The sequence below is a fragment of the Cydia strobilella genome, chromosome Z (assembly GCF_947568885.1).
Source record: "Cydia strobilella chromosome Z, ilCydStro3.1, whole genome shotgun sequence".
Taxonomy (NCBI): domain Eukaryota; kingdom Metazoa; phylum Arthropoda; class Insecta; order Lepidoptera; family Tortricidae; genus Cydia; species Cydia strobilella.
Window position 1 is genome coordinate 1,066,048 of NC_086068.1, and position 22,029 is coordinate 1,088,076.

A 22,029-nucleotide genomic window follows, 5' to 3' on the forward strand; every position below is an offset into this window, starting at 1 on the left:
TTTTAATACATAACACATAAAAATTAAGAATTTGTTTACTTTTTAAAACGCTTTTATTAGGTCGACCTGTATGTAACTAAAGCGAGGTTTAGACTAGCAAGAACTTGCATGTAATTTTCATTACATTGCAGTATCTGACAAACATTTTGAATGCAGTTTACCTTAGTAGTCAGCAATGTAACGTAAATTGCGTGCAAGTTCTTGCTAGTCTAAACCTTGCTTAACTATGTAATGAAATCTAAGGTAATTAATTTAACCATCTTCCAAGGATTGTAGCGTCATGAAAATTGGCAGCTGTATGTAGTTCTGATGACAATACAATAATATGGTACTGTCGAACTGATCTGATGGTGGAGCCGGTGTATGAACTGAAACTTCATTTATTTATTTATTTATTTATTATTATAACAACATACACAGCATTACAGTTTGCACCAAAGCGCTGGCAAATTTATACATGCAAATAGCAAAACAGTACATAATTATTGAAATACAATTTAGTCATGCAAATAATATAAATTAAAAATACCTATGTCAAGTGATTTTGCGACTACATATACAATTTCATGTCAAACAATACACAATAGACAACAAGGTAAATTAGAAAGCTATCATTCATCCATCATCTCACAGTATTTCAGACATTCACGACACACATTTAGCCATCTGCTAGCAAACACATCGCAGTCAGGAGCTGATGTCAAGAACGCGTTAATCGTCCTGAGCGCTCGAAGAACTGGAGTTTCTACAGGAAACTACGCGCAAGAGGAACATTCATGATGGAACATCGTATCATAGCTGTGTTTGGATTTGTTAGAAAAGTCTTGTAATGTAAAAAAATCGTTTCAACTCTATATAGTGCCGGATATTGTTGGATAGGTCTTTTAAAATGAATAAGGGTCTTCAATAATCAATTTTAGATAAAGTGAATATTTTCGGAAATAATCCCTTCGAAAGAAACAAAATGTATGTAAAGATTTTTTTTTTTTTTCATTTCAAACCTACAGTGCCGGGATTGTTGGATAGGTCTTTTAAAATGAATAGGGGTATTCAAAAATCAATTGTTGATAAAGTGAATATTTTCGGAAATAATCACCTCGAAAGAAACAAAATGTATGTTAGGATTTTTTGTTTCGTTTCAACCCTATGATGTGGGATGTCGTTGGAAAAGCTAGTGGCGCCATCTGATCGAGAATCAATTTTTTTCCTTAGACTGTATCCATCTATTACGGAGTTATATCTATCTTTGGTTGTAGTAACGATCCTAGCTCTATAGAAAGTTTATTTAAAAGTAACAATGATAATAATGAGTAAGTATCTTATTGAACCTTTTACTTGGGAGGAATTCATTGTAAGTCTGCAATCTAGGAAAAATACTACCCCAGGCTTAGATGACATACCATATTTGCTTTTAAAGAAACTGCATGTTAATGGTCAAAACGTTTTATTAAGAATTATGAATTTACTTTGGTTACTAGGAAAAATACCTCAATCATGGAAAACACAATGTGTAATACCTATTTTAAAACCAGACAAGCCTCCCCAGGTAGCAAAATGACGTCAGCGACGTCATAATGACGGCATTATTACGTTATTACGACGTTGCTGACGTCATTTGACGTCATTTTGCTACCTGGGTCCTAGTGAGGCAAACTCTTATAGACCAATTTCTCTATCTTCATGCGTTGGTAAAGTTTTTGAGAATATGATAAAGACTAGACTTGATTGGTATGTTGAGGCAAACAATATATTGCCTTCATTTCAAAATGGCTTTCACGAGGTAGAAGCTGTTCTGACAGCTTTATATCTCTTATATCGGATTTAAAATTGGCTAACTATAACAAGTCACATGCTGTTTGTATATTTTTAGATGTACAAGGAGCATTTGACAATGTTGATCCTACAATTCTAGTAAAAGTTCTGTCTAATATTAATATCCCCGGGAAATTATGCAAATTGATATTTAATTTTTTAGACAATAGAGAGCTATATGTTAAATTTAATAACATATTACATGGACCACGACAAGTTTTCAAAGGCATAATGCAAGGAGCAACGCTGTCTCCTCTACTGTATAATTTGTATACTAGTGAGATAAACTCGTTTGTAAATACTTCTAATGTTAATATACGCAATTTGCAGATGTGTAATATATTCTATTAATTCTAATTTAGATGTAGCAAAAGCTCACATTAATAATGCGCTAAATGAACTTCATGTTTATTACAATAATTACTTACACTTAAAGATCAATCCAGACAAAAGCAAGTTATTAATATTGAGCAAGGACACAACCAGTGTTGGCCGAACGCTAATGCCATTAACCATTAGCCATTGACGGAAAATGAATTAGTAATGGCCATTAACATCAATGGCCATTAATGTTAATTTATTTCAAAAAATTAACAATTAAAACAAACTAATGGTTAATAGTAACCATTAAAAATTAAATCAATTTTTAATGAAAATTAAAAATGTGATTAAAAATCAACAATTAACAAGAAGAAATATCATAATTTTATAAAGGCGTCCAAGGGATCAAAGGTCTGCAAGACTGAACTTGTAAAAGTTTTGAGTATGTATTACTCATCCTCCTTATGAACCCTGGCAGTACCTAGTGGAACTTAGGTTTGGTGCAACATAGGCGCACGCTGTTTTGGTAATCCGACTCGTCTTGATGAACACTTGGGAGAGCAGTACTCATGATACAGCTGATGCTGAACCCTGGCAGTACATAGTGGTGCTCAGGTTTGGTGCAACATAGGCGCACGCTGTTTTGGTAATCCGACTCGTCTTGATGAGCACTTGGGAGAGCAGTACTCATGATAGAGCTGATGCTGAACCCTGGCAGTACATAGTGGAAGTAAGGTTTGGTGCAACATAGGCACGCGCTGTTTTGGTCATCCGACTCGTCTTGATGAGCAGTTAGAAGAGCAGTAACTATGATAGAGCTGATGCTGAACCCTGGCAGTACCTAGTGGATCTAGGGTTTGGTGCAACATAGGCACACGCTGTTTTAGTCATCCGACTCGTCTTGATGAGCACTTAGGAGAGCAGTACCCATAATGGAGCTGATGCTGAACCCTGGCAGTACCTAGCGGAACTAAGGTTTGGTGCAACATAGGCACACGCTGTTTTAGGCATCCGACTCGTCTTGATGAGCACTTAGGAGAGCTGTACCCATGATAGAGCTGATGCTGAACCCTGGCAGTACCTAGTTGATCTAAGGTTTGGTGCAACATAGGCACACGCTGTTTTAGTCTAATATTATTAGTGTAATACTATTTTAATTGTTTAACTTTTATTTTAAGTGTTTTGTTTTTAGTTAAGTATTCCTTTTGGCATTGTAACTTTTAAATTGTATGTTGATATGGGTGTACAAGTGTACGTGTTGCCTGAAATAAAACTTTATTTATTTTATTTTATTTTTATTATTTATAATCCGAAATACAAACATTCAGTCAAAAGTAAAATGACACAAAATTAAACATTATAACTAACCTAATTTGACTCATAAACAAATTAAAACTTCTCACAACTAAATGCGCAAAATTATATTAATATTATATTATTTTAAAATTAAAAAGATATTCAAATATATACATCAAACATTAGTCAGAAAGTATACGTATAAAATTATCACCATCTACAACATTTTAACTCTATACAAGGTTACAATAATTACCACGTGCAGTCGCCATTTTTATAAAATTCAGTACAAAATTATATTAATATTATATTATTTTAAAATTAAAAAGATATTCAAATATATACATCAAACATTAGTCAGAAAGTATACGTATAAAATTATCACCATCTACAACATTTTAACTCTATACAAGGTCACAATAATTACCACGTGCAGTCGCCATAATATTAAGTACGCTACAACCTACAACCATAATATGAAGAAGCAGCACCTTAACTAAAAGCTGCTTTTACTGTAACGAGACTTCAAATTATCGATCAATTCCAGTTGATCGCAACTGATGATAATGGCATAAACATATTGTAATAATTGAACATGATATTCACGCATAATAATCAATCTATAATCCGAAATACAAACATTCAAAGTCAAAACATTATAACTAACCTAATTTGACTCATAAACAAATTAAAACTTCTCACAACTAAACGCGCAAAATTATATTATTTTAAAATTAAAAAGATATTCAAATATATACATCAAACATTAGTTAGAAAGTATACGTATAAAATTATCACCATCTACAACATTTTAACTATAATTACAATCACAATAATTACCACGTGCAGTCGCCATTTTTATAAAATTCAGTACAAAATTATATGTGTAGACATGTTCACTGCCATCGTATCTAATAAATACACAGTTACTTTATATGCGTTTTCTCTTTAGGATGGAATATTAACAGTATTTTAAACAAAAGGCTTAGTTCTCAGTGGATCCGTCTGCGTTTTGGATCCTAACATATTGCTGTGGGTGTTCTTGAAAGCCAAGTTGTTGTTGGAATTTGTTCCATGAATGTTTTGCTTGCAGTCGCTGAGCGGCGCTCGGGGAGCGAAGCTTTCATTATGTAGTTTTAATGCTGATTTAGTAAGTCTTGTGGGAGTGTACAAAAGATTAGTCTCAGCGTGTTGCTTATTTTCCTTTCCCGTTTTTGGGGTCATGGGCGCCAATCTGGTCGGATTTATTTTTTGATAGTCGGGGGAGTTTATCTCCTCGATAGAGTCGTAGACGGTGATCATGGGGACATCGGTATAGGGCTTCGGTACCATGGAGCTGCGGCCTATTTTCTTCTCAACCATGTCTTCCTGAAAGACAAAATAAAGTTTTATTATGATCGGTAATTTATGATATTTCAAGGAATGTAAGCATAACTAGACGTTATCGTGACTCAATCATTCGGCCAGTGAACAGGTTACTATGATCTATGGTATTAATTAACTCATTCGCCGGCAGTACAAACTTAAGACATCTTTATAATTTTGAAAATATATCAGTGTTATTCCAGGAAACCTGCCTGCAAATTTTGCGCTGCCGAATAAAACCTCAGTTTAAGAAATAGGCGTTTAAGACATAATTAGCTCCATGCATGAATTAATTTTTATTTTTGGATTCATAATTTATATCGTTGGAACACCGGAAATGATAAAAATACTTTTGTAAACCTTAACATTATTTTATTAAAAAATATTTAAAATGTTGAAAATTTTTGAGCGGTCGAAACGCTCATAATTTTTGGCGCGAATTCGACAGAGCGTGATGACGTCACACGTTGGGCGGCCCAACTGACGTTTGCTACTAATGACACTAATCTGTCGAACGCGTGACGTCACGTGGCGTTTCGAGCGTTTCGCTCACTAGCTCTTCGCGGGCAAATTTTTGTACTTTTTATTTATAATTTTAAGTAAATAAATGGTAATTTAAAAACGGAAATGCAATTGTAACATGATATAACGGTAACAAACATCCGAATAAAACATATTTCGTTGAAATATAAACTTCATGCATGAGGCTAATTAATAAACCAGTAACAAAAGAAACGATCGTTTGTAGTTTCGTCAGGATTCTTATTTGTAATGTTACCTTGAAATCAGTGTGTGAAGTAAGCTGTCTGGTCTCCGTGAGCGGGTTCTTGTTGTTGGTGTCGGTGTCGAAGTCGGTGTCGGGGTGGGGGCGGGGCGCGGATTCGCGCAACCCGCCGCTGCGCCGCTTGCCGACGGACTGGTGTCAAACAAACCCCGTTACTAGTTATACTATACTTCTCACAACCGCCACCATGAGGGGCGAGTCAAGAGACCATACGATGTGGTTTATAGCAGGCAAAGATAGATATAACTCCGTAATAGATGGATACAGTCTAAGGAAAAAACGTGCCTCGAAAATCATGAAAATTTGATCCTCGTTCAGAGGGCGATACTAGCTTTGGCTTACTGTCGTATACATGGCGTTGACGGTTGCGTTTGTTATTTAACAATTTTAACGCATATCAGTGAAAGAACATTGGTCAAAATCATAAAAATAATTAATGCAAATAAAAAAAATCATTTATCCATATTTAAATACATTTTATCGTATTTTTATAACTATTTATTTTTAGTTTTAAAGTGTGTCGACAGATGGCAGTGAATTTACTGGGGTTACAAAATTTACTATGACAGTACCGCTCTAGTATAAGTTACTCTATGAATGCCTATGCTAAACCAACACCAATCAAAACACAAACTGCAGTTTTATCTAACTCGATATTTTACTAATTTTACTAACGGCGAATTATTATCGCATCGTTATGGCTGTAAAGCCTTATTAAGAGCCAACAGGAGGTGAGCCCGGGTTCAATTTTGAGATTTCAAGTTGAATATCGCCGTCGCTCTGACGGGGGCGGTACCGCGTAGCGAGGGACTATCCCAGTGTGTGTGGTGCACGCACACAGATGCGCACGCATTTTGCGCTCCTCGCCGGCCTCCGCTGGCCGGCCCGCTACGCTATAGCTATGCATACCACATATCACGCCACACACCACCCAGTTCTTTTCTTACTTTATTCTTCGATTATAACTCGTTCGCTCGCTACCACCACTAAGCGTTTGCTTATTCCCTGTTATTGTGGTTAACTCCTTGATTACTCCTTGATAACTGAATTCAATATCCTTCTACAACCTGCAATCTAATTAACATTTCGAGGTACAGAAGAGTAAAAAAACATAACATAACATGGACATACAAGAAAACATTGTTGTATAAAAACATACAAGATAACGGCTGTGTTAAATTAATCCAATTAAATATTTTTAAATATAAACAAAAATATTAAATTATAGTCGTGAGTATTTTAAAAGTAAAACTCCCTTATACCTTGACTTTAAACAAAGTATTTTACTTATAACTTACTTGGTTCGTATGAATTAGTGACATATACCTAATTAAAAAAGAAAGCTATAACTCCCCCGGGAACAATAAGGCTTTTTCCCTTCAGTACACCTGCATAGAATAAGATCTTTTCGAGCAAGTGTGATTAAAAACAAATTTGCCGCTCTCCGGCTACGTGGAATAGAAAAAAAATAGCCTCAGGCTAGATAAAATATCATAACAAAGAAACATGTGACATGTGATATTTCTTACTTTGATGTAATTATACAGTTTTATTAATTGTCCATTTTTTATTTATGAGTCAGATCTTGATAAAAATGTTTGAAGAGCTAATTCTGGTCGGAATAAATATGAAACCCCAATTTGGGACAATAGTCTTGTCTACAAAACGTTCAAGGTGGTGAAAAATATAGTGTAAGTTGTTCGCATAAAAAAACCGCAAATCGATGTACAGGTTACCCGTTTGGTACACGTATACTAGAGGTCAAAACAAAATTTTTGACCCGCAGTTCCTAAAAAAATTCCCTTAGGAGGGAGTGCTGAAACCTTTTTTTATATAATTTTTTTTTTTCAAACCTATCGTATTCTTCTCTTATCTATCATACGAAAGGGCTTTTTGAAGCGATTCTGAAAATATACAACATCATTACATTTTAGCCAGTTTTAGGGTTCCGTACCTCAAAAGGAAAAACGTAACCCTTATAGGATCGTGCGTCTGTCTGTCTGTGTGTCCGTCTGTCACAGCCTATTTTCTCCGAAACTACTGGACCAATTAAGTTTAAATTTGGTATACATATGTAAGTTTGTGACCCAAAGACGGACATGTAACGTAAACAAATGAATTTTAAACATGGGGGCCACTTTTGGGGGGTAAATGAGAAAATTAAAAATAAAGTATTTCAAACTATATCGTGTTATATATCAAATGAAAGAGCTCATTGTGAGAATCTCTAATACATTTTTTATAATTTAGGATAAACAATTTAGAAGTTATTCAAGAAAATAGGCAAAAAATGACCATTCCCCCCTTTATCTCCGAAACTACTGGGTCTAAAATTAAAAAAAAAAATACGCAAAATAGATCTTTATCAAAAGATTACAGGAAAACCTATTGGAAATTGCAGTCAAGCGTGAGTCGGACTTAATTACTTAGTTTTTCATCCGGCCCCTACGGGTTTTTTAAAGACATTTCACTCACGTTTCATATAAAAAATACATTGTTTAAATTTTGTAATGTACAGAACCCTTGGAACGCGAGTCCGACTCGCACTTGGCCGGTTTTTCTTAAATTGAAACAAAAAGAATTTTCAAAACATACCAAGTTTGGGCTCCTCCAGTTACGATATGGCTGATTTTTTTGGTACAATATACCACAAATGATACGTGATATCCTCATATCGAACCCCAAAAAAGCAATTTTAAAAATAATTTTATTTAGTTTTTTTTTTAAATACAAAGTGACACAATCTACTTCAATATCGATTTTACGAGACTTATGGAACTGTACTGCAGATACGGTACATATTAATCATACAATGATACGTAATATCCATATATCCAACGGGAAATACCTCTTTAACCCTTTAACTTGTTTAATTCTATTTGTTTTAATTTACAAAAAAAAGGATTTTTTTAGGAACTGCGGGTCAAAAATTTTGTTTGACCTCTTAGTATGCGTGTGCCAAACGGCTAACCTGTACATCGATTTGCGGTTTTTCATTGAAATTGGGCTTGTACGGCTGCCACTAATAGAGATACTAATTCCTAAAAATACGTATGATACCTCATTGGATTCGGAATGATGTCTAGAAAAATGTATTCGAAGCGTTAATTTATTCCCACATAAAAAAGTTCAAAAGCTATTAACAAAAAACGGCCAAGTGCGAGTCGGACTCGCGCACGAAGGATTTCGTACCATTACGCAAAAAACGGCAAAAAAATCACGTTTGTTGTTTGGGAGCGACATTTAAATATTTATTTTATTTTAATGTTTCGTTCATATATTCAGATTTGTGTATGAAAATGTGAAACTATTATTTCTAAAATAAATTATTCGTCCCTAATTTACACAAAATTTATACCAAATTTGATCTCATAGATCATGATCAACAGATAGGTAGAAATAGAGGCAAACTGGACCGCAGAAGCCGACTTTTCCCCTTCCTTTTTGGGGGGTAGCCAGGACTTAATCTCGTAGCGAGTGCGTCAGCTCAGCTTTGTATGAACCAAGGAATAATAAATAGTATTAAACGATATCCCCTGAGCCCAAAGTGCATACTCACTTTACTTACTTCGCCTACTAAGAGGCAAATCGCGACTTTGTTATGGTTTATCGATCTTATCACATCACTAGATTATCGACATTCAATGTCGACTATTGCCCATCACTTTTCTGTCTGTGTACGTATTTAGAAACTTGACCCCGCCCCTAAAATTAGTACGATAAGGACAACTGCAGCTTAGGCGAAAAATCCTGCGTAAAAATCTCAAAAATCGAGGTTTTGTACTCGACTGTTTCCTCCTCCAAAACTTAACCAATCGTAACCAAATTTGGAAATCTAAATGATTATGAAATTGTCTGTGTCGGACTGTTTTGATTTTTTGGCTAATTGATATCAGTTTTGAATACCACGCCTCTCATTGCGGCATAGTCAGTGAGGCCATTTTTGGCCATGTTTGAAGGGCTCTATCGCCTTAAAAAACAAAAATATCAAAAAAAGCAAAACACACCGACACAGACATTGACAATATTAATCTGTGTTGAAAAAATCATTCCTCTAGCTTCAAAAACCACGGAGGAAACAGTCGAGTACGTTTGTATGGAGAAATGACCACTCCTGTTGGCTCTTAACGAGCATACGACCTTTGCGAAAACAACCGCGCGCATAAGTTGTGGACATACCGAGCGCTTGTGCTTCAGAATGCTGCCGTTCGCTTTGGGCGGCTTGGGGACATCGGCTCCGTAGTCCAGCTTACGATCCAAGGTGGCGCCGTGGCTCTCCGCTTTCGCCACGATGGCCTTCGTGGCTAGTCGCCCGCTGACTCGCCTGTAATATAATCCAGGGTGAATGTAGGTACTCATAGGTACACTATCTTACATGCAGTGGACCAACTTAAATAGTAGCATTGGCTTTATAAGTGGGTGGTAAAACAATGGTTTTAAAGAGTAGGGCGACGCGCATGTAACACCCCTGGAGTTGCAGGCGTCCATAGGCTACGGTGACCGATTACCATTAGGCGGGCCGTATGTGTTTTTGCCACCGACGTGGTATTTAAAAAAAAGGATGGCGCTGCAAGGCGCCGTACGTCGAGAGTTTGCTAGATTGTGAAGCGTTAGCTTAATAAGTGATTTACAGCAAAATGTACAACGCCGAGAAGCGCTACCCTATTAAGGCCGTTCCATCGGTTTGCCGCTGTCTCTGTCACATTTCGCAAGAAAGAACGGGAAAGATCATGCGCGCCAAGTATCAATTTTGATCGAACTTTGTCGATTTTTATTTATTTTATAAACGCTACCCTACAATATCGAAATATGAAAGCTATGAAATTATTATTTAAGTTAGGATTGTTTTTTCTTCTTTTTTGTTTATAGTATCACATAATAAATAACCGAGTAAAGTTGGATTAAAAGTCCGAGTTAGAGGTTACTTTGGGAATTAATTGTATCGAGTGGAGTGTCATAATTCGTGTATCGGAAGCTATGATATTAAAGATAATATAGTCAAGAACTACATATATTTTTTCCACGTCTACGAATATCAACGCCTCTTAGAAAAACAGGATCATATAAGGAGATTTTTCACCTTCTGGCTCAGGGAACCGCCTTAAGCTATCATAAGTCATAACCACCACTGCCCCTCCATTCCAAGAATCTACTACACAGAATGTTTTTTTGACCCGCCATATTTGGCGAAGTGAAAATGAAAATGAAAAAAAAATGAAAAATATTTATTAACTAAGAGTTTACAATTCGTGTAAGATTAACTTTGGTACCCGCACTAGGCGCGCCTGTATCGCGGGGACCAAAAACAGTAGGTAGTTGTAACAAAGAGTGTTATAACCGGTTGACAATTTTACTTAATGTTAGTTTAACTAGGACTAAAAATTCTAAAACTACACAGATTTACAAGCTATCGGAAGTAAACTAAAAATAATTAAATTCAGTTTGTTTGCATCTCATATTTTAGTAATTTCTAATTTGTACAATTTTCTCTGTCTCGTCATAGGTTAAACTGGCTAGCCATTTCTTAACAAGTACTTTAGCGTCATAAACGGATTTATCTTTGATATCAGAGTATCTTATGGCGACATTGTAAATATACCTTGATATGTAAGGCTCGAAACGTTTAGCAAAAACAGTGCGCACCAGCGGCACCTGAATTCTGTAGACTCTTCTATGAAACACATCTTTGTGCTCGTTATGCTAAGTGAATATACGTATAGGTTATACTGAGCAAATTTAACTATAAAAATATTAGGCTGTGTCATACATTTTGTCTGAGCAGAAGGCGATGTTTTATAGGGGAGAGTTGATTAGTTTGATCAATATACCAAATGTAACCGTCCGTTACGGTTTACGGTTCAATTTGTACTGGTTAATTGCAATTAACGTTCGGCCAACACTGCTGTCACACATCGCAGAACTTGAGGGTTGAAAAATAGTTATTTGTTATACAAGGGTGCAAAGTTGTATTTTACCCGCGAGTGGAATTGAAACACGAGTAAGCGAAAGGATTCTATAGTTATACGAACCGTTATTATGAGCGTTTTACGTTTTGTTATCTGTCAAAAGCTACTTAAACACGCTCCATCCAAGGTCAAATTACTTTCCCCACTAGTGGATAAAATGCGTTTTTCCCCGCTTGTTTTAAAGGATAAAAGACGGCTTTCCGAGCTAGTGAGGGGAAAAAATAATGTCTAATAATATTTCAGTGGCAGTCCGTCGGAAATCACTTCTGCGTACGCTATGTACGCACGCGAGTAATTTACTCACTTATAGTGAAGCTAGTAAAATGGACTCATTAGCAGTCTAGTACAGATATGTACTACTTACATGTCAATAAAATTAAAAAAACGTATTAAGCAAACATACAGTATTACTCATTCCTTTTACGATATTACAAAATGCAATAAAACTACTGACATAGCTACTAATTTAGTGTAAGACTTGCCTCGCGCCGCGTAGTTATGGGTGCATTTATTGGCCGTTAGCGAACTGAAATTAGCCTCATGCATGAAGTTTATATTTGAACGAAATATGTTTTATTCGGATGTTTGTTAACGTTATATCATGTTACAAATGCATTTCCGTTTTTAAATTACCATTTAATTACTTAAAATTATAAATAAAAAGTACAAAAATTTGCCCGCGAAAAGCTAGTGAGCGAAACGCTCGAAACGCCACGTGACGTCACGCGTTCGACGGATTAGTGTCATTAGTAGCAAACGTCAGTTGGGCCGCCCAACGTGTGACGTCATCACGCTCTGTCGAATTAGCGCCAAAAATTATGAGCGTTTCAACCGCTCAAAAATTTTCAACATTTTAAATATTTTTTAATAAAATAATGTTAAGGTTTACAAAAGTATTTTTATCATTTCCGGTGTTCCAACGATATAAATTATGAATCCAAAAATAAAAATAAATTCATGCATGGAGCTAATTGGCAACAAGGAATGAGAAATACTAAAAAATATAATACAAAAATACATATTTGAACGATTAACAAATGTATGTTTTTACTTTTTTACTTTATTAACCGTTTGTTTTCTTGTTTTGGCAACTATTGTATTACCTAGTTTACTTGTCGAAAATTGAGTTGTCGTCATTTAAAAAAAAAAACAGAATTTTGAAAACCCATACCAATGACGCTGATGCAAGGATAATCAAGTACATTAAATAAATATATAAAACGCGCGTAGACCACATACATGCGTTGCGGCAGGTTATACAGAAGACTGAGGAGTATAACCTCCCTCTTTGCCTTGCATTTGTGGACTACGAGAAAGCCTTCGATTCGATCGAGACTTGGGCTGTGCTGCAGTCTCTCCAAAGGTGCCAAATTGACTACCGGTATATCGAAGTGCTGAAGTGTTTGTACGAAAACGCCACCATGTCCGTCCGACTACAGGGCCAGAGCTCTAAGCCTATTCCATTGCAGCGGGGAGTCAGACAAGGAGATGTAATCTCCCCAAAGCTATTCACCGCTGCATTGGAGGATGCCTTCAAGGTTCTGGACTGGAAAGGACGCGGCATCAATGTAAATGGCGAGTCATCACCTTCGGTTTGCCGATGATATCGTAGTCATGGCTGAGACCATGGAGGACCTCAGTGCGATGCTCGCTGATCTCAGCAGAGTATCTGAACGAGTTGGTCTGAAAATGAACATGGACAAGACGAAGATCATGTCTAACGTCCATGTTGTGCCGACTCCCGTATTAATCGGAGACTCTGCGCTCGAAGTTGTTGACGATTATGTATACCTAGGACAAACAGTCCAGTTAGGTAGGTCCAACTTCGAGAAAGAGGTCACTCGTCGAATCCGACTCGGTTGGGCAGCGTTCGGGAAGCTCCAAAGTATCTTTTCGTCCAAATTGCCGCAGTGCCTTAAGTCAAAAGTCTGACAAGTGTGTGTTGCCAGTGATGACATACGGATCTGAGACGTGGGCGCTAACGATGGGCCTCATAAGAAGGCTCAAGGTCACGCAAAGGGCAATGGAGAGAGCTATGCTCGGGGTTTCTCTGCGTGATAGAATCAGGAATGATAATATCCGCAGTAGAACTAGGGTCACCGACATAGCTCGCAGAATTGCAAACCTTAAGTGGCAGTGGGCGGGGCACATTGCTCGCAGAACTGATGGCCGGTGGGGCCGGAAGGTTCTGGAGTGGCGTCCGCGTACCGGAAGACGAACTGCCGGTAGGCCTCCAACGAGGTGGAGCGACGACCTGGTGAAGGTCGCGGGAATTCGGTGGTTGCGAGCGGCACTGGATCGGTCGGAGTGGCGAGCCTTGGGGGAGGCCTATGTCCAGCAGTGGACGCCTATCGGCTGACATGATGATGATGATGGTGATGATAAAACGCGCGATTACCCTACATAAATATTTATTTAAACTTTATTGCACAAATAAAACTATGAAAACGGATTATATCGCGTATATTGAATTTATAATACATCCCGACGTTTCGAACTCTTTACAGCGTCAGTCACCCGTTGACCACGAACGCTGTAAAGAGTTCGAAACGTCGGGATGTATTATAAATTCAATATACGCGATATAATCCGTTTTCATAGTTTTATTTCATGAGTAACTATCGCGGTAACCGAAGACAATTTTATTGCACAAATTTACACAAAAAGAGTACAAATGGCGGACTTAACGCCTTGAGGCATTCTCTACCAGTCAACCATTAGGCTAAACAGAGACAGTTAGTTTGGTGCAGGATTGTAAAGAGTAAATATGAAAAAGATCCAAGTCAGACTACTATGATACTATATTTACACAAATATCCATAAAGAAAATAATAATATACCTACATATATACAAATTTAATATATATATAAACATACATATATATATAATAATTATGTACCTAGTGTGAGACATCACGTAGACATTTAGTCGCGAATGTTCAAATAAATGCTTACGCAACTTGCTTTTGAATGTAAGCTTGCTCTGAGCTTGTCTGATAGGCAGAGGGAGAGCATTCCACAGCCGAACTGCTTGGCAGGTGAATGAGTTGGAGAAGAATCCAGTCCGATGAGGGAGGATGGCCAGATTCAGAGTACGAGAAGCACGAAGAACACAACCAGGACGGGCTGTTATAAACTCAAATTTAGATCTGAGATAATTGGGTGCAGCTGGGTCAAACAAAATTGAATACAGAGTACATAAAATTCGCAATGACCGGCGTTCACGAATTGGGAGCCAATGGAGTTTACGGCGAAAAGCAGACATGGTCATATTTGCGGAGGTTAAAGATGAATCTGATGCAATTGTTAAGGAGACGATCAAGTTTGGACAGCGAGGCTTGTGTAATGTTAGTGCCACACACATCAGCGTAGTCAATGATTGGCAATATTAGGCTGAACAAGTAAAACTTTATTGCTTGCCGGTAAAAAGTTTTTTCTCAAAAATGGACGGCAAAATCGACGTTGCCGGTTAAAAAGTAGGTCGCGAAGTGCGTAGTTTATGGTCAGTCAAAAAATTAAAAAGTTAAAAACATTGCAGTCTCGATTTCGGGACTGCAATGTTGCATACAAATTCCATTATTTGTCGAGTTCCAAACTTTTTAAAAGTGGAAGTGGCCATATCAAATGAAGGCATAGGTCCATTAAACAGCCAAACAGATGAGCAGTACTTATTATTATAATGTTGGTACCGCGATTATTTAGGTGTCTCAAATAGGTTGGCGTATTTTCAGCAGAAAAATACACTTCCATTTTTAATTAAAAAAATAAAACGGCGGCAAAGCAAATCTTTTTACTTTTTTTCTGTGAAAATGTATACATAAGAATGTTGCTTCTGTAAAATATTTCTATTATATTTGCATTTATTGCGCCATTTTTGAGAAAAGCACTATATATGACTCGGCTGGAAGGCTACTTGCTGGCTTCGGATTCAATTAAACGGACTCCCAAGGTCGTCCGTTTAAAACGAATCCTCAGCCAGCAAGTAGCTACTTCCGAGCCTCGACAATAATGTACTATTATGTATATAAAGCGCCCGGCCCGCAATGTATTGGTCACCCTGCGACTGACGTTAGACACATGCGGCTCCCATGTCAAACCACTGTCGATAATTAAGCCCAGATTTTTAACATGCGCTGACAGGGGAATGACGGTGCTATCGAATAGGATAGGCGCAACGAGGGAAAGATCAGTTGACGAAAGCAGGCGGGGGCTTCTAAAACAATAGCTTGGCATTTGGTGGGGTTAACGGCGATTCCAAAGTCACGGGACCAAACAGCGATGCGGTTAATAGGTATAATAAATAGGTGGTCTTATACAGATTAGGTTTGTACAAGCTACATAAAGAGACGAGTGCTCGAGACGCCTTATATCTACTTCTTCTTTTAAAATTATGGCTTCAGCCCAGTGGGACTATTTCGCCAGTATCAAGGTATTAAGAGGTTTAAAAACGACAAAAATTGTACGGTTGTACAAGACAGTGTACGGTGATTTGTTAGCTCTTGTAAATCGATAGCTAGACTTTACAAGAAGCACGTGGACTACCGGCCGTTGACTCCAAGATGGTGGTTAAACACGCTTCAAAATTAATTTTCCATTTACTGCACACTACCACATTAGTTTACTGTATCGATATTACACTTTAAACAATATTAATGAGCAAAAAACAAAGTAATTAATCACGATGCTAACTATCAAGATGGCGCTTGAACCGGAAGAGACGCCTTATATGTTCCATAAAGTGGCTACGTAACTTGTGTAAGCGATGACATTTGTCAGCTATGTTGTTACATCAGCATGTAACAAAATAGATGACAAATGTCATCAGCATTTTTTTTCAAAAGTGAGTATACTCGTACACAATACGGAATATGTATAACGCCATACTTGTTGACAAACCGCAAATAAAACATAAAATGGCAATAAAAAATTTACATTACCTCTTAGCAGTAGATGTTGCAGACAGATTATGAGTGAGCGCCGATACAGCCTTGGGGGCGCTGCCGGTTATCAGCTGGCGCTTCGACGGCGGCCTACGGGGTAACAAAACTGTTTGTAGTCAGATAGCCTATTCCGTTCTATGGTATAATGTTGAGGGGCATACAGGCATGTTCGGTTTTTAAGGATAACAGCAGAAGCTATGTCGAGGTACTCAAAATGACCTTAGTCTTAACAATTAAGTTTTGTTTAGCTCAATTTCAAGAACTGGTCCAGTAAGCAAAACCTGCTGCCGCCTGTACCTACTTGAATAACTAGTTTTTACTATTCTTTATATTTTACTTCATAATTTTTTGTTTAATTCTAACGAGATCACCCCTCGAGCGAGTCTCATGGACACGATATCGGGTCGGCAAAAAAAGTTGCCTTCAGTTAAAAGTTATACAAAATGTATGAAAATATTGAATATTTTTTGAGCGTCGGCCTAGCCCGCGCTCAGGTGCCAATTAGCTTTTTTTGCGGTTTTACTTAAAAATAAACGAAGGATTAGCCGCTCGGGGCCAGCTACAAATCGAACGACTATATAATGAAGTATTTATTGTATAATCCCCGGTGCGCCGGGTGCGGGACAGTCCCAACATCATCTTAAGGATGATAGCGGATAAGCCGGATTGTCCGCTAATGTTACACTGTGCGGAGCTACATGCCCCAATGGGCTCCATACAGTGGTAACTTGTAGGTTAAGTGTGTAGGTTTAGGTATAGGTATAATTGTTATTAGGCTTAGGTATACTAACCCTCTTGAAACTGTCTTTTACTAACATAATGTATGTGTCACGGTTACACGAAATAAAATGATTTTATTTCAATTCAATAATGAAAGGTCGGTCTCGCTTACGTCTTATAAAATGAACACTCCAACAAGAAAATGTAGCGACAGTATGAATGCCAGCAATAGTCATCTTGCAGGTGGCTGTGTATGTGAGGTCAAACTTAACAGCCTACAAAACGAATAGCATGGTACACAATTACAACACGCGTAACGCCCACAAGCTCGTCGGCGTGGGCTGTAAAATGTCCAAGTCGGCCAAGCTCACCCACATCATGGGGCCCGCCGTCTATAACAAGCTGCCCGACAGCATCACCAGCGCCCAGAGCTTGGGCAGTTTTAAGTGTCGCCTCAAACGCTGGCTTGTTGAGCATCCGTTTTATGACTATGACGAGTACCTAAATTTCCACAAAAGGGATGTTAAGGCTGTTCCATCGGTTTGCCGCTGTCTTTGTCACATTTCGCAAGAAAGAACGGGAAAGAACATACGCGCCAAGTGTCAATTTTGATCGAATTTTGTCGATTTTTATTTATTTTAAAAACGTTACCTTACAATATCGAAATTCTAAAGCTATGAAATTACTATTTATGTTAAGATTGTTTTTTCTTCTTTTTTTGTTTATAGTATCACATAATAAATAACCGAGTAAAGTAGGATTAAAAGTCCGAGTTAGAGGTTACTTTGGGAATTAATTGTATCGAGCGAAGTGTCATAATTCGTGTATCGGAAGCTATGTTGTTAAAGATAATATAGTCAAGAACTACATATATTTTTTCCACGTCTACGAATATCAACGCCACTTAGAAAAACATGATCATATAAGGAGATTTTTTGCCTTCTTGCTCAGGGAACCTCCTTAACTAGCTAATTCTTTTATTTCTATATTATTACGAATAATGTGATTTATGTGATGTTATGTTTATTTCAAATTGATTTTGTGTATTTGTTAACGGCATATGTAAATATGTTCCATTTTTATAACGTGTAAATTAGCTTTATGAATAAATGACTTATGACTTATGAATGTGAATATTTGGAGTCAGTTTACCTGTTCTTCTCGGCGGTGCTGTTGCGCTTACCGCGCGGCGACGTAGCCACCCAGCGGAACAGAGCGGAGCCTGCGGTGGTGGTGGGCGTCAACGTCTGCTTGCGCGCAGATAGCTTCTTCTGAATCTCCTGAACATTTTACCAACTCAGTTTTAGGACCTTCTTCACTACAATAATGTTTTCTTCCCCTTATCCCTTAGTTTTCTTATGTTTCTTGTAGCTTATCATATTAACAGCAACGGATTTTAGCAATATAGTATCCCATATTTACTTTAAAGTTCATTGTTTTCGAAATATTTGGCATCAAAGTTGAACAATTCTAATTTGTGTTAATTAGTTTAAAATTAAAACCTTAGACAAATTTTTAGAGACGTCTAAGACGAACCCAAATATGTAGATTTCGTAAAAGTAAGATCTTTCACAGCAATCGAGATAAGAAAAAAGTGTTTTTATAGACAATGTTTAAAACAATCATAAATAAATAAGTATTCATTTTTTTCACAATCCGGTAGACAAAAATGGAGATAAAAGATTGAAGAACCGATAGCCGCTTGTCTTATAGTGCAAAAGTAGGAGATACTATTTAAAACTTGTCAAAAATCGATAAAAAACCTCAGGTAGCCCCTTAAACTGCTGTCAATTTATTCAATTCTGAATGTCACCAAGTCGGTGGGCGTAACAGTGGCACCTTAGAAAAATGTCTAATTCCACAAAAATATTTCGAAAAGGCTTTTTTTTTATTACTATATTGTTTAAATTACTCACAGCTTTTCTCGACTCCTTTTCGTCCTCGGTGAGCTGCAGCAGAGGCAGTCCGTTCACGTAGAAGACCTCGCCAGTTTTCGCCTCGAACTCTGTTACTGCTTCGCGAAGTTGGGCCTCAATTTTCGGGAGCTAAAAATAGAAAATGATGGTAATACATAGCATCATAGAAACTACAGGACTTCTCGTTTATAACATCGCAATATTCAATAATGTAAACAACTGTAATAGATGTCATATATTAAAGAAAAAGTGACGAAGACCTCCAGTGGTGAAGGCCGGATTCGAACCGGCGTCTTTAGCTATCGCGGCTAACGCCATAAACCCCTAGGCCAGGAGGGCTTCGTCACTTTTTCTTTAATATATGACATCTATTACAGTTTTTAATTTATATATAGTAGTGTGACTACTTAAAAAAAAAAACCACAAATCAAAATATTTAATAAAATAATTTGATTTGTTCCCAAACTTGTTCATTCAATAATGTAAATAATATATGATTTAAATTATTGGTATTTTTTTAAAGATTAGGTACCATTGAATGATCTGATAAATTTTGTTGAATTACTGAAATTTACACCTCTACATACAAGTGACACGAGTGATCATCCATGTTCTGGCCAACTATTTCCATACTAAAAAACCGGGTGTCGCACAATTCTTTTGACTTTAGGAGCGATTATTTCCAAACGTATTCACTGAATCAAAACACGTTTTTAAGACCTATCAATAGCGTGCAACACGTTGATTTTATATGATATTCAGACAGACGGACATGACGAAACTATAAGGGTTCTGTTTTTGCCATTTAGGCTACGGAACCCTAAAAAAAAGGCGGCAATTTTGAAATTCGCGTTTCGCAAGGTTTTACTGACAGGAATAACTCACTGGTCAAACTACAGAATATTTTGTATATTGCGTATAATGTGACTTACATTATTTTCGACAGCTTTCCTCTTCTTTTCCTCCGTCAGCAGATTCCCCTTGCGGTTGTGGTAGCGGCCCGGCTCGGAGGCGAGCGCGTCGAGCTCGGCTTGCTGCAGCCAGAGGTTCTTGCGCTTCAAGACTAACTGGAATATATGCCTATAAACAAGTATTAGATTGTTAATGTTAACATAATCATAATCATAATCATAACCAAGGGAGAAAACTGAAAAGTGATATCACCCGAGATATTTTGCGCGAGTCTTACTCTAGCTGCGATTACTAAGTCCACGCAGACGAAGTCGCGGGCAAAAGCTAGTACTATATAAATGCGAAAGTGTGTCTGTCTGTTACCTCTTCACGCTTAAACCGCTGAACCGATTTAGTTGAAATTTGGTATAGATATAGTTTGGAGTCCCGGGAAAGGACATGGGGTAGTTTTTATCCAAGAAATCATCTTTTAAGTGGGTGAAAAGGGGACTGGAAGTTTGTATGGGGAATCGATAAAAAGCTTAAAGCAAATTACTAACTCCACGCAGACGAAGTCGCGGACAAAAGCTGGTGTAAAGTAATGATAATATTTTAAACATTCATCGTCATTTATACTGATTTATTAACAATGCAAACATAGTACAGCCGCCAGCACATTAGAACATGTCTTCCAGAAGCTTGCGCCGCGTTGGGGAGACAAGGGGTTGGTTGTCGGAGAGAAAAGGTTAACCAACCTTCGCTTCGCCGATGACATTGTCCTTTTTTCCTCAACGGCATCCGAGCTACATCATATGCTAGAAGACCTTAGCTACGCAAGCCTCGAGGTTGGACTGAAGATGAATATGTCAAAGACCAAAGTCATGACTAACAGCACAAAACGTAGGATTGAGGTAAACGGAGAACACATTGCATATGTCCATGAATACCTTTATTTGGGCCAAATAGTCTCTTTCCAGGCGCGACAAGAAAAAGAGGTCGACAGACGGACCGAGAACGCCTGGAAGAGCTATTGGTCCATGAAACACCTCATGAAGGGAGACCTACCTCTATCACTCAAACGTAGGCTCATGGACATGTGCATACTTCCAGTCCTCACCTACGGTGCTCAGACTTGGTCTTTGACGGAAGCTCAGAAGTCCAAACTCGGGGTTTGTCAGAGAGGTATGGAGCGCAGCATATTAGGTGTGAAACTCGGGGATCGCATCCGGAACACCACGCTGCGCTCTAAAACCCAAATAATAGATGTAGCTCGGAAAGCGGACAAGTTAAAGTGGGACTGGGCTGGTCATGTCTGCCGCATGCCGAATGACTTGTGGGCCAAAATAACCACAGAGTGGCTGCCCCATGAGTCAAACCGGGGATCCGGCAGACCTCGTCGGCGATGGCGGGATAACTTGGACTCCTTTTTGAGCGACTGGCCAGATGTAGCTCAAAACCGGGAGGAGTGGAAGAAGAGGGGGGAGGCCTTTGCCCAGCAGTGGGACACAATAGGCTCGTAATAATAATAAATAAAAATAATGCAATGCAATTGACATTTAATTTCGATAACACTTGGTCTGAAGATGCGGAAGCTAATATGAGAGCTTTTAACTGAGTAATATGTTAATTCGTGGTAATATGTGACATTTTCAATCAAAAGGTACCACATTGTCGCTTTCCATAAGGACGAAAATTGCTTACCCTCCACTCCACGTAACTTAATATTAGGATGAGCTTTTATGAGAATAATAATATTTATTCAGGCAACACATCATTATTACATTACAAAGATACATTAACAATAACAAGAAAGAAAAAAAACAAAGGTGAAAAATACAAAACTAACAGATAAGGATGTGAGGCTGAAATGGTCTCCACTCAGCAATGCAGTTGGCACGACTAAGCGTTGTCAACGGCGCTGGTTTTCTGTGGAGCCAGGAGGAGAGGAGGTGTGCGGAACGGCATACTGCGCGACTTGTGCGTCAGGTAATAATAAATAAATAAACATTTGTCAATAG

General features: G+C 37.8%; 1 protein-coding gene across 1 annotated transcript in view; it reads right to left on the reverse strand.

Moving 5' to 3' along the window:
• Positions 1–3,947: 3,947 nt before the first annotated feature.
• Positions 3,948–22,029, reverse strand: part of LOC134754546 (protein regulator of cytokinesis 1-like) — a 35,757-nt gene continuing 17,675 nt past the window's right edge. Inside the window, exons 10-16 of the mRNA XM_063690849.1 lie at positions 20,053–20,200; positions 19,121–19,249; positions 18,357–18,484; positions 16,482–16,574; positions 9,758–9,902; positions 5,573–5,710; positions 3,948–4,797 (exon numbers count right to left, since the gene is read on the reverse strand). Of these exons, the coding sequence (XP_063546919.1) occupies positions 4,402–4,797; positions 5,573–5,710; positions 9,758–9,902; positions 16,482–16,574; positions 18,357–18,484; positions 19,121–19,249; positions 20,053–20,200 (1,177 nt within the window). The 3' untranslated portion in view covers positions 3,948–4,401. The remainder of the gene's footprint in view (positions 4,798–5,572; positions 5,711–9,757; positions 9,903–16,481; positions 16,575–18,356; positions 18,485–19,120; positions 19,250–20,052; positions 20,201–22,029) is intronic.